The sequence below is a fragment of the Bremia lactucae genome, linkage group LG6, assembly GCF_004359215.1.
Source record: "Bremia lactucae strain SF5 linkage group LG6, whole genome shotgun sequence".
Classification (NCBI taxonomy): Eukaryota; Oomycota; class Peronosporomycetes; order Peronosporales; family Peronosporaceae; genus Bremia; species Bremia lactucae.
This window is the reverse complement of record NC_090615.1, coordinates 6,800,722-6,813,105: the sequence shown is the minus strand read 5'-3', so window position 1 is coordinate 6,813,105 and position 12,384 is coordinate 6,800,722. Positions and strand designations below refer to the sequence as shown.

General features: G+C 44.5%; 3 protein-coding genes across 3 annotated transcripts; 2 read left to right on the top strand and 1 right to left on the bottom strand.

Annotated features, from left to right (window-relative positions):
* Nucleotides 1-3,211: 3,211 nt before the first annotated feature.
* Nucleotides 3,212-4,314, top strand: CCR75_004585 (uncharacterized protein; the record flags this gene model as incomplete). The annotated part of the gene is made up of 3 exons (XM_067962671.1): nucleotides 3,212-3,362; nucleotides 3,769-3,906; nucleotides 4,261-4,314. Exons 1-3 carry the CDS (start codon nucleotides 3,321-3,323, stop codon nucleotides 4,312-4,314), a joined length of 234 nt encoding a protein of 77 aa, XP_067818545.1. The 5' UTR covers nucleotides 3,212-3,320.
* Nucleotides 4,315-6,250: 1,936 nt separating this feature from the next.
* CCR75_004584 (uncharacterized protein) lies at nucleotides 6,251-9,490 on the top strand (the record flags this gene model as incomplete). The annotated part of the gene is made up of 1 exon (XM_067962670.1): nucleotides 6,251-9,490. One exon carries the CDS (start codon nucleotides 6,251-6,253, stop codon nucleotides 9,488-9,490), a length of 3,240 nt encoding a protein of 1,079 aa, XP_067818544.1.
* A 1,045-nt stretch (nucleotides 9,491-10,535) lies between these two features.
* Nucleotides 10,536-11,858, bottom strand: CCR75_004583 (uncharacterized protein; the record flags this gene model as incomplete). The annotated part of the gene is made up of 2 exons (XM_067962669.1): nucleotides 10,536-10,688; nucleotides 10,752-11,858. The coding sequence occupies 2 exons, from the start codon at nucleotides 11,856-11,858 to the stop codon at nucleotides 10,536-10,538; spliced, it is 1,260 nt and encodes a 419-aa protein (XP_067818547.1).
* Nucleotides 11,859-12,384: the final 526 nt, after the last annotated feature.

Sequence of the window (12,384 nt, the reverse complement as noted above, 5' to 3'; positions counted from 1 at the left end):
TTATCCTTTATTAATTTTGACTTAATGATTCGAAGATTAACAAATTTGGTAATATTAAGGCAACAGACAATAGTTCTGTTTATTGGTTGATTTAAGGTTAAACCAACCCCGCCTATCGTTACAAGACACGATTGGGCGGTGCGGAAGGAGGCGCTATACTTAGTTAGTTATTGTTATGTTAGACAAAAGATCGTTACAGAGGAACTTAATTTCTTAAAACAGTTTTACTTTGTCTCTATGCCAAAGCCTTAGTATCGACCTCTAGTAGCGAACCTTCCTATGCACGTCAGTGTACGTGGAGCAATCCAGGCACCTCAACTTGACTGTTATCAGTGTAGGCTGGCTAGTTATGTTATCATTCCTATCGAAATGTGCCACGTTACACCTTAAAGCAATTCGTAGTCCTTCCAACGGCCTACGCACGTTCCATCCAACATGGGCTTTCGCATGGGGGTCCTTACTGCTGTGAACGGAAGATCGTGTTCACGCATAAGGATCTGATAGAATCCATCCATCAGATTCATTACGAAAATATGTTACTCTTTGACATACTATCAATGATTATGACTTTTCGTGGTATCGACGTTTGAGCAAACCTTTGCAGCGTTTAATATATTGAAGGCATGTACAATCCGCCGCCTTCGTGTTGCTTTACGCAGAAAGTCAGAAAGCTATATGTGGAGGTTTGACTCCCTCACATGGCTCGCTGCCAAGTGATCGGCAATGAACTTGTCGATCGCTGATACTCGTTCACGAGGCAATGACCACTGCTTCATGACACAGTATTTCAAACTTGGTATTAGGCCGTTTTCGTGTCGAGTGCCTATTTCCTAACGCAACTGGCACGGTACGAACTCAGTGAATACATCTTTGAATACGATCAATTTCTTATGCAACAAATTTTTATTTAAAGACTCCATGGACGCGTCCAATCCGAGTCTTTTTATCGAGAACGCTTTCGTCCATCGATGAGCTGCTGAGAACTCGTTCGCTCTCAGGAGATACATTTTCCAACCGAATATCAGCCACATAGTTGTCATCTGTGACGATTCCGCAGATCTGCTTGACTTTGTCACTACGCAGATCACGCAAGAACCATTTCGGTTCTAGCGTTAACAATTGAGTTATCTCCAAAATTAACTTCGGAGGAGCTATCAGATGAAGTGTGTAAGCACCTAAACTTATTCATTTGTTTACAAAGACATTTAATGTCTCAGTTTTCTCTTTAGAACCTATTTCCTAAGGTTGACCACAGGTTTCTGGGGACTTAATCCCGCAGATTCTTGGGGACTTAATCGCTCAAGTATATTTGGAGAGTATCATCCCCAACTGCATAAAGCTGTGGTTGCGCAACCATAGTAACATCCTATTAGATCGACTCGACAGTGGATGTTGCTTCCAAGCAAGCATCCTTGTTTCGTACCACTCGACTTGTTCGAGTTGCGGAACTTCGACGCTGCCTGCGCTTGTCCACAGCCGTCGATATATAACCTCACAGTGGGATGGGTTGTTACACTGAGAACTTGTGTAGTCGGCTACCGAACCACAAGTGAAGCCATCGCACTCACTCGTAGGACATCGATATGCTTGTGGACGCCCCAAGCCGATTATCAGATTACCATCTGATGAATGAGAGACAGGCATCGTCACGGCTTAATACTGCCAGTTTATGCATGGCTTGTACTTTCCGAGCCATAGTAATCTAAATATGGCATCAAATTTGGCATCCAAATCTAGTATGATGACTGTTTGCCCTTTTCCGTGTATTGGATACCAGCTACATTTTTCTTTACTGTTACAGATGCGCCTGTTGCTAGACGCCTGTCATAATCGTTAGAGTGATATCGCGCTCAACAAATTTGTGTCTGCGATCTTCCAGCGATTGACGGTCACTTAAAGAGCGAGGTTTCTCGCTCTCTACATACGAGAGGTCGATAGATTCTAGACCGCCATTTTCTTGTCGTCTCAGAGGACGATAACCTCAGAGTGGGCGAAAGCCTGTTTAAGACTGAAGTCCTCCTGTCCCGCTATAGAGATCACTTGGTCAAGCGACTCTTATTCTAGCCGGAACAGGTAGGTATTAACAGAACCGTCTGCAAGACCTTTAATAAACACAATTACCTGTCTATTGAATGACTCAATTATACAACAAACCAGGTATCGTTTGTACTAGGCATGCGTGAAGGCCATGTTTGCCCTGATTTAAATCCAGGAGCTCGGCTCGGGCCCTGGCACGTGGCGGCTGAAATGTTTGCCTGAGCCGGGTCTAAAAGACCTCATACGACCCAAAAACTAATGGGTCGTGAAGCTTGAGCCTTAAAGCCCAAGAATTGGCACGACCGCTAAGTTGGACGTGCTAAATTTCATATTCGTCGCATCATCATTGATGTGGCGAGCTTCAATGGCGTAGTAAATTCAACGAACCATTGAAAAAGGGAGTCGCCTTCGACTGCCTTAAACTTGGAGATTTTAAATTTTAAGCTTTCGGGTCGACGCAGAAGCGTCGGCCCGCTAGCAGCAAGTAAATGCTGCTGTTTCAACAGTGTAAACTGTTAAGCACCCTGTTCCTCAACACCTTAGCGTGTTGAGAGCCTTGCTGATGAAACAAGGTTTCTTTTCTTAGGCTTCGTCGAGTTCATGATATATGAACTCGGCAATGATCGTTGTTCATCTGTGTTCTGAGTGAACAGCATGGCGCTAACGCCTGGCTCGCCTACGACCGAATTCATGCGTGTGATCGCTCTCCATTCGAGGTCACTCAAATAAATGAACCTTTCATTCGTTGCGTGGAAGCATTCTTGAGGGGGCTAAAAAGCTTCCTCCTTCTTCATAACATGTCCATGTTGGACGGAACGTGCGTAGGCCGTTGCTACTAGGTGTAACGGGGCACCCTTTGCTAGTACTGATAACAGTACTAGTCAACCTATACTGATTACAGTGAAGGTGAAGGCGCCTTCTAAATGGCTAAGATGTCTAGCTACTAGTGGTAAATTCTAAGGCTTTAGAATAGAGAAAAGTAAAACTGTATATACAAAGTAACGATCTTCCATCTACTACTGACTGTATTATATTAAAAGGAAAACGTTAACGGGACCCCATTTTGGTTAATGGCACCACAAGAAAGTTTATATTTAATATTGACCAATCGAAATAAATATTCGACACCCTTGTGATCGTAACGAGAGAAAGAGGAAAAGGAGGAAGGGTCGGACTTGAGTGACGTAGAAGTTCAAATTGCGAAGTAAGTCTCAATTGCAGTTATCTCCGACCGAGGCAAGTTCGGTGTGGCAATCTACAACGTACGAACGGCAAGTCTTAAGATGATGCAGCACCAGATTACCGACACATCGGAGCTAGAGGAGGTAAGGTAGCTAGCTAGTTGCTAAGCTTTTCGATGATCATGACTAATCTGAACGTTACCTTTGTACGATCATTGAGCGCCTGCATACGCAATTTGAAGTGAATAGTGTGATATTTTCCTCCAGAAACGCCAGTACATATGAAATTCTTCGAGTTATTGAAAAACTCGACGATATGCATTAGACAAAAACAGCAATCAGCATTCGGAAGGTATTGTACTTTCTTGCGATTGATCGCCCGTCCTTGTCATCTAATAACAATATATTTTGTTGCATTCAGGTACAGTCAAACGAATAAAGTTGTCGTCAGTTATTATTACTTTAGTTGCCGAGCAGATTTCAATTCTTGAAAAGGTTGCGAAGCGATTTGAGCATGCTTAAATCAAGGCTGTTTTGAATGGGTATATAGCTCGGACATCGCGGTAAGTGGCGTTTCATATCTGAAGTCTCCATAAGCGACGGATCTGAGTTTGGTAGCAAATTAGATGATAATACGAAAAAAATCTTTATTTTTCTGGAGCTTTTCAATTTTGACAATCCTCAGCCTGTAAGCGCTACAGGCGGTAAAAATAAGCTGATTGATTTATCCAGCTTTGCGCTTAACCTATCGTTTTGCAGCTTTATTGCTCTTTTTGCTCACCGAAAAGGTACCCAACGATATTCGGAAGAAGGAAGTCTACTTACTTTCTTGGCAACTTCTCGTAGATTGGAAATCAGTTGGACGACGCAGAACCTCTATACCTGTCAACTGTCGAGCAAGCCGCCTTTGCCGGCTTTATTCATATTGATTAGTCTACGCTAGATTCCCGGATTACATGACTTTGTAAGTGCTTGGCTTGCAAATATCTACACGGACACTCACCAAGGGCATTAAACAGCATACTTGGAACCTGTCGAATAGGATAAAGGGACTGCGTTTCGCGCAAAGCGTAAAATGCGTTACTTGAAAGCGTGAAGCGGTACGAGGACAAAGAATTCAAGGGTGTCAAATATTTATTCAGATTAGTCAATATTTGATATAAATTTACTAGTGAGGAGCTGGTAAGGCTTCCTTATGAGCGGCATATTAATGTGTCACGTCAGAAAACGCATTATAAGATTGATAGGATCGTTTAGCTCCTTAAACAGAAGAGGTGCATTAGCCACCAGATAATAAAATTTGATGTCCTTTGCAGGGTGCTTACCTGCATCCGATAGAACAAACCAGTTTCATCCATGTTGTAGATATCCTTTTATTCATACTGATTATGACCTCACGTAGGGGTGAAAGGCATCCTCCACAGCAACCAGTTCACCGAGCCGCTCTCTCCGAAGCGGCGGTAGGAGCGATTCCATTCCGAGCTTTATTGAATTCCAGCCATCCATTGGAAAACTGAAATGGTTCATGTCCTGGACGAAGACGGTCCAGAATCCGCTCTGCATGTTCACGGACAAGGTCTCGGCCGAGATTAATGCGATCCTGGTGAGCAGTACACCAAGCCAGCAGAGCTGATTCCATCAGCCGATAATTGACTGCACGCTGCCGCTTGGCATTCATGTTGCTGTCCTTTGAAAGCCGAAGAAGGTCTGCCTTCCTCTTAAGCGTGTTCGAGACCGTCGCCTGGCTAAACCTCAGCTGATTATTGTCCTAAAGCCAATTGACAAGCTGAGCCTGAGTCAGTGCGGGATTCTCTGTGTGATGCTTGCAGATAGCCACACGGACATCGTCCGCTATGGTGGTGTGGCGGGCTCCTCTCAGAGGCATTGTTGATGTGCTGCTGAGTTAATCTTGGGGGCCTTTCTTTTAACCATATACTCCAAAAAAGCAAAATAATTAATTTTTTTGGGAGGAGTACACCTGTCTGAAGTATAACCTCTCTAAATTTATAATCAGGAGGCGTTTAAGCATTATAATTTTGGCAGGTTCTACTGTTGTGGGTCGCGTGGGCTTCGACGAAGTTATATTGTTTACAAACACTGTCTAGGTTATTTATACGGTACTGACAAAGAGCTCATGGGTACCATTAAGCCTATCAAATATTGATGCGTAAATGTTGCATCGTCAGATCTTATATCAAAAATGCTGGACGCGATCATTCGAATATTTAGTTACGATGGCATACTTTCGGTAGAACTCGGCCTTTGTCCAGCTCAAAGTCAATGACTGGAGCTTAAAAAGTATGGGGTTGCCACGATTGCTGCAAGTCCAAGATGTACTTGTACCACCGAGTTGTACAAGCTATTAAAGCTTAAGGAATCCTAGTTCAAGGGAATCAGGGGTTCGCAGAACCAAGTTGCTACTAGTTCCCAAGAGGATATACCTTAGAAAGGCTTATATCTCTTACAGATCAATGCGCAAGCCTTAGGAAGGCACTTAACGCTTTAAGATCGAAAGGGAATTGCAATTTGTTTAATTATTTAAATCTAAAAACCTTACCCTACCTAAATAAATAGATTTTGGCCGCCAGATTTATATCTGGCGGCGACCACATTTGTTACCCATAATAAATGGGATTTAAGGAACCAACTATTTTAAAATTAGATAACAGGGTATTTTACCCATAAAGTAAATGTACCACAACAACGGTTGTCCAACCGATGTGTGCCCCATTACATAACCTCCCATTGAAGATGGTTAGCTCTGTGATAGCAGAACGCGAAAGCGTAATCTTCATACGGTCAGTAGCCTGGCTTACATTTTTTACTTAGAAAAAATGACAATAGGATGTTCTTCCGTATAATTTGATATAATGAAACTTAGTTTTCGGTTAACAGGCCCCTAAAGTTTGACTTCGACAATTTTGTGAGCGTTGGAAATATTGTCAAAATTGTCGTTTCAAGCAATGTGAGATGACAGTCCACCAGTTCCGTATGTTTGCTATAAATGGTTCACTACTTGAAAAGAAGCCACCATGGCGCGTGTGAAAACGTCGTGGCATGAGGCGCTGGGCGATGAAGCTATATCGTCTACCCAAAGTGAAGCTCATAGGCCAAAGAGCCGAATTGCAAATCTTGTTCTGCAACCAGAGTTTCAGGGCGCGAAAGCCAAGTCTAGACGGACGAAGCGGCACCCGAACGACGTGAGAACGGAACAGGACATGGATGCGACCGCAGGCTTTGATGAAACCTCGGAGAGTGAGTATAACGAGGTGGTCGATACATTTGGTGGAGCTGGCTTTGTGCTGGTGGATTTAGAACGTGAATTGGACATTGTGGCCACGGCAAAATGTTGTGCTAGTGCTCTGTGTAAAAGTAAAAGTAAAAGGAAGAAAGCAAGTAAGAAGGCAGGAATCGAAACAAAGAAACAACAGGAGGTGGAGTCGATGAAAAGGCCTCATGAAGAGACAAAGAAGGAAAAGAAATTGAGGCAGGGTGAAAAGCTGCTGGAGTCACTAGAGGCTCAAGACGGTAGGGTGGAGAAAACAGACAAAGTCAAGAAGACAAATGCAGTAACAGAAAAAGTAAGCATTGTCAGCAGGGCCAATGGTCATGTTGAGGAAGGAGAGCATGGCAAGGAGCCGGTTGAGGCGATGAATGGTACTAAGAAGAAGGAAATCAAGCTTCAAAAAGAAGCACTTAAAACCAAGAAAATGCAAAATGTGATACAAGCTCCGTCATCTTCAAATGAAACTGATAAAATTAAAAAAGCATTGGCAAGTAGAAGCTTGAATCGTAATGATCAGATGACTCAGTTCTCAAAGTATTTAGACCGCGACGTCGTCGTTCGAGGACTTGAGAAAGGAAAGCTCGTCCAAGGCAAACTTCGTGTCAACGCCAACTATTGCATGGATGGATACATCACGGTTGATGGCTTATCGATGGATGTTTTGATTAAAGGGATGCAGAATCGCAATCGTGCATTAGATAACGACGTCGTTGCGGTCCGATTGCATCCCGAATCGCAGTGGAAACCTCTTAACGATGACGGCAACGTTAAAGCAATCAAGACGTCCGTAGTTCAGTCAATCTCTTCGAATACTACAGATAATGAGAATGCCTTGCATTCTCTGTGGCTTCCTAGTGTCGATACGGACGAGAATTTTTTTAAGCACTTGGATAAGAGCAACGACTCTGCTGATTTACTCAGGCAGAGTATGAAACATCTCAACGAGCGCATAAGTCGATCTGGTCGCCGTCCGACGGGGACTGTGGTGTTTGTTCTTGCGCAGGGCAATTCCAATGGGTTTGTTGGTTCTTTAGAGGCCGCCACGAAGGTCAAAGACATGAAAACACCGCTTTCAATAAACGATAACTTTGCGTACTTTCACGCAGACGACCAACGACTCCCGCGACGGATTCGGATTCCAAAGCTTCAGCTTCCAGACGAATTTATTCGCCACCCTTTGTTGTATTCCAAGACGATGCTTTGTTTCTGTCGCATCAAGACATGGCCAACCAAGTCCCAAAGTCCAACGGGCGAGTTTATCAAGACACTGGGGGAGTACACGGGCATCGAAACTGGTATCTCCGCTATCATATTGAAACATGGCTTGCAAGCCCATACACTCGACTTTGATAGTACCATACTGAATGAGCTTGATGAAAAGTACGGATTAAGCGGCGAGAAGTGGGAGATTCCGGACGTGGAGGTTCAAACGCGACGGGATTTTCGTGCAACGCAAATCTTTAGTATCGACCCGTCCAACGCTCGTGACTTGGACGACGCGCTGCACATTCGTGCCGTTGACGAAGCTCGTACGAAATTTGAAATTGGTGTGCACATTGCAGATGTCACATATTTTATTGAGCCCAACTCACGGCTGGATCACGAAGCTCGCTCTCGAGCAACTAGTGTCTACCTTCCTAATCGTGTGTTGCCAATGCTGCCGCGACTTCTCTGTGAAAAGCTGTGCTCGCTCCAGCCGCAAGTCGATCGTCTGGCGTTTTCTGTTGTGTGGCAAATGCATGTCGATGGTACGCTAGTTGACGGTGTCGAACCGTGGTTTGGAAAGTCCATTATCCGCTCGTGCTGCAAGCTCGACTATAGCTCTGCTCAGAAGATGCTGGATGGAGTCATTCATTGTGACAATGTCGATGCGTGGGTAATGGATCGACGGCCCATTCCGGATGCGAATCCTCATATCACGAACGCATCCGTGATCCAAAGTGTGAAAGATTTGTGGAGCATTGGTGCCAATCGCCGTGCGATGCGATTCGAGACGGGGGCAATCTCTTTAGACAATATGAAGCTCGTGTTTTCGCTGAATTCAATGGGGAATCCGACTCGATATGGATCGTACGAGCAGAAAGACAGCAATCGTCTTGTTGAGGAATACATGCTCTTGGCAAATTACCTCGTTGCTCAGCAAACGCTTCGTTTCCATGGTCCTTTGGCGTTCTTACGGCATCATCCCCCTCCCGTTACACGAGCAATGGATCAAGCAATCAAACAACTTGATAAAAGTGGTATTCAATTGGACGGACAATCGACAAGGCAGTTGGCGAAATCCCTTGAACGTGTTCGAAACGACGAAGGTGAAACAACGTTTGTCATTGTGCAAGCATTAATTACGAAACCAATGAAGCCTGCTGAGTATATTGTGGCTGGCAATGAAGCTTCTGTCGATTCATGGCGCCATTATGCGCTGAATATTCCATACTACACGCACTTTACGTCGCCCATTCGTCGATATGCCGATGTTGTGGTGCATCGGTTGCTTGAGAAAAGTTTGACGAACATATCAATTCAAACGAAGGACTTTGAGTCGAAAAGATTGGAGTTGACTTCAGTTGCTCAAAATTGCAATGAGAAGAATTTGGCGTCGAAATGTGCTGAAATCGAGTGCGATCAGGTCTTTTTGTGCTCATATGCACAACATTGTGGTGACATTGAAGCGACAGGTGTTGTGCTGAGTGTGGGACAGAAGAGTTTTACGGTGTTTATATTAGAACTTGGGCTTGAAAAGCGCCTTATTCTTCAGGAACTTTGTTTGAAGGGAACGTGGAATGGAAAGACCTCGGAGCTATCGATTGAGTTGCCCGAGATAATCACGAACAGAGAATTGAGAATGGAAGATACAGACAATTGCAAGAAGGGTGTATCAAAAATGGTCCTTATTGTGAAGTTCATGAAGCACCTTCGAATGCGCGTGTCAACGACGAAAAAGATGCCTCCTAATTTGGCGTTTAGCATCATCGGGGAGAAGAATTAAACCATTTTAAACACGAAAACAACTTCGTAAAAATGATTATTTGTGTTTTATAAAATATTCACATCATTTCAACTTCATATCGCATTTTGACCAATCGTTGATCTCAGACAAAATGGACGTCTTGACGTTGGCAGACCTGGGCGTCGATCGTGTGCCGCTTATGCGCACAGGCGGTTGCGACGATGAGGAGTTTTTGTTAGCTAGTTTTGCTAATGTGGAGATGAATTTATCAAATAGCACTATGGGCGAGGAAGACGATAGTGAAACTCAGGTGCTCGAGTCTTCTGGAACTTTATTCGTGACCACAAGCCGCGTCATTTGGCTGAAAGCGGCAATGGAAACAAGCGTTGGTTATGCATGGGAAATGAGTGTAATTACGCTGCATGCTTTATCGAGAGACCCCACGGCTTTTCCAAAGCCATGCTTATATTGTCAGATCAGTCACCAAGACGTTGTGTCGGAAGTCCGTTTTGTGCCTACTACCGACAAGACTTGTATGTATTTTGTCTTCTGCTGTAAGGCAACATGACTCAAATTTTTGTCTGAAATTGATGTGCAGTACAAGAAATATTCGATGCGTTTTGCAAGTCGGCGGAGCTTAATCCGGATGACGACAATGAAGACGACGATGACTGGATTTGTGATGAAAATGAGGTGGCTGATGGAGCTCGAGCAGCGCAACTGGTTGCGCATTTTGACTCGATCTTGCAAGTGTCTCCGGAATTGGACCACTCAACGATGGAAACTGGGCAGTTCGACGATGCCGATGAAGACAGTATGCTTTAGAATGGGTCAACGAGTTATGATAGTCTTTTTTTATTTGCCACAAAGTATGCGTGAGAATGCACATGTACGGCGGCGTTGAATTATTGATTACTAAGACTGGTTGGCTCATGCGATATGCAGCACGGTAGCCCACTTAAATTTTATGAATCATGTTTTCCTTGTTGACTAAGTGGCACGTCGTCTCCACGAGTCGAAGCAATTGGGAAATATCCGCTGGCATTCGTCAAGATAACACAACGTTAAATAGAACACCTTTGCATTAATTAATAACGACAAAAGACATACTGGACCAATTCGATAACTGTTCCTCGGGTAAAAGAGGTCTGTGGAAGGATACAAGCTTCGCAGGCCGATCAATTTTGGCGTAAATGGCTCCTTCGCTCACAAGTGTCGAGATATTGCTCTCCGTCACCTGACAATTTCAACCACAAATATTAGTCACATATTCCAATATTAAAAAAGAAACCAATCATACATCTTCCGACAATCCAATCATATTTGCAAGGTGCGGCAAACGAATCCGCTCATAGTGCTCAGCCACGACGCGAATATTGTGCTCCACCACGCGAGTGTGCAGAGTGTTCCACCACTCGGTACCCCGTTCGACATTGTGAAAGATCGAATGGCGCTTCAGCAACGCGTCCTCTTTCATTGGAAACGCAATGATCTCTCGCGTCGTGAAATTTTTTAATACGGCGGCAAACTCGGGTACTTTTTCCATCAATTTCTCACGCGCCAACGTATGGAGCAGATCGCTTTGTAGAGTCGAAAATGCCGAAAGCACGACAAAAATCGTCGCGTGCTCAAGCGCTTTCTTCCACAATTCTTCCTTTTCTTTGACCATTTCCGTATTCAAGATGGCCATCCAGTGTCGGCAGAGCTCCAACGGATGGTTCTCGTGCGTATCATACTCAATCATCAAATGGTAAAATTTAAGTTTGCACTCTTGAAACTCTTTTTCTTCCAAAGTCCGACGCAAAATCTTTTTTGCCAAGATATTGGCACGTACATAGTCTCGTGTCGCCAATGTTAACCGCACCTGCTCCAAAATGTACTTGGTTTTCTCGAGCTTCGTCATGGCCCCGTACGTCTCGACGTGGACCTCCTGAAGGATACTCGCGGCCTCGTCAATCTCCCCTTGTGCCTCTTTCATACATGATAGCATCTGCGTCAAAGTCGCACGTTCTTTTTCTAAGAAAATCTTGCCTTCGGACACAGTGCGAAGGGCATAAATGAGCTCCATTTTTATTGCGTCCGACGGCGCTTCCGATAAAAATCCCATCGCACGCTGTACGACAACAGTAATGGCAGACGATTTCTGCGCACGACGCTTGGGTAAGAGCGCGACGTGGGCTTGGAGCATATCCCAGCGCTTGTGTTGTGCACATAGGGTCAAAATGGAGCTCACGACCTCTTTCAGCGTTGCCACGTCATTTGCGAGCCGCGCCTGCTTCTCAAGCGCCATTAGCATGTCACATGCGCGTTCCAGATTGCCACTAGATGCTAAAGACTGCGCCTCAGGCAGGACGCGCTGGAATTCTGGGCCCAGGTCCGCCTTCTTACCGATCTCCTCTGCGCTCATTTTTGGCTATTAGATCCTCCCTGGGATTTTTCAAGTGGTGCACCAAACTTTAAAGCTGACACTTTAGATGGGGACGTACAGTGCATGACACTTAAAACCAGAAAGCTCAGATTTTAAGTGGCCAATTTTTAAATTATTTGACCTTACAATTTTTGCCCTGATGATTGGCTCCGAGTACACCCAGGCTCAGTTATCACCACTAACCACTCTCCCGCTTCAAACCTTAACCATCAACCTGACTCACGAAAAGCTTTACGATACATGGACGTTTACCGGAAAGGTCTCACCAGAAAAGCAGCCGAGTATGCAGTAAGAAACTACAAATCCAACCTGTAACGGGCTAAAGTTGCCCCTATGTTACACAGTCCCCGTTAAGTACACTTGGTGTACTTAAGGGGATGGTCAATTACTAAATAATAGTAATTAGACCCAACACTCGGGTGTGGTGCACATTTGTGACCAACCCTTGTGGATGTGATGCACATGGGTGCATTCACATTAGGAGGGATGACGCCCAGCGTCATCC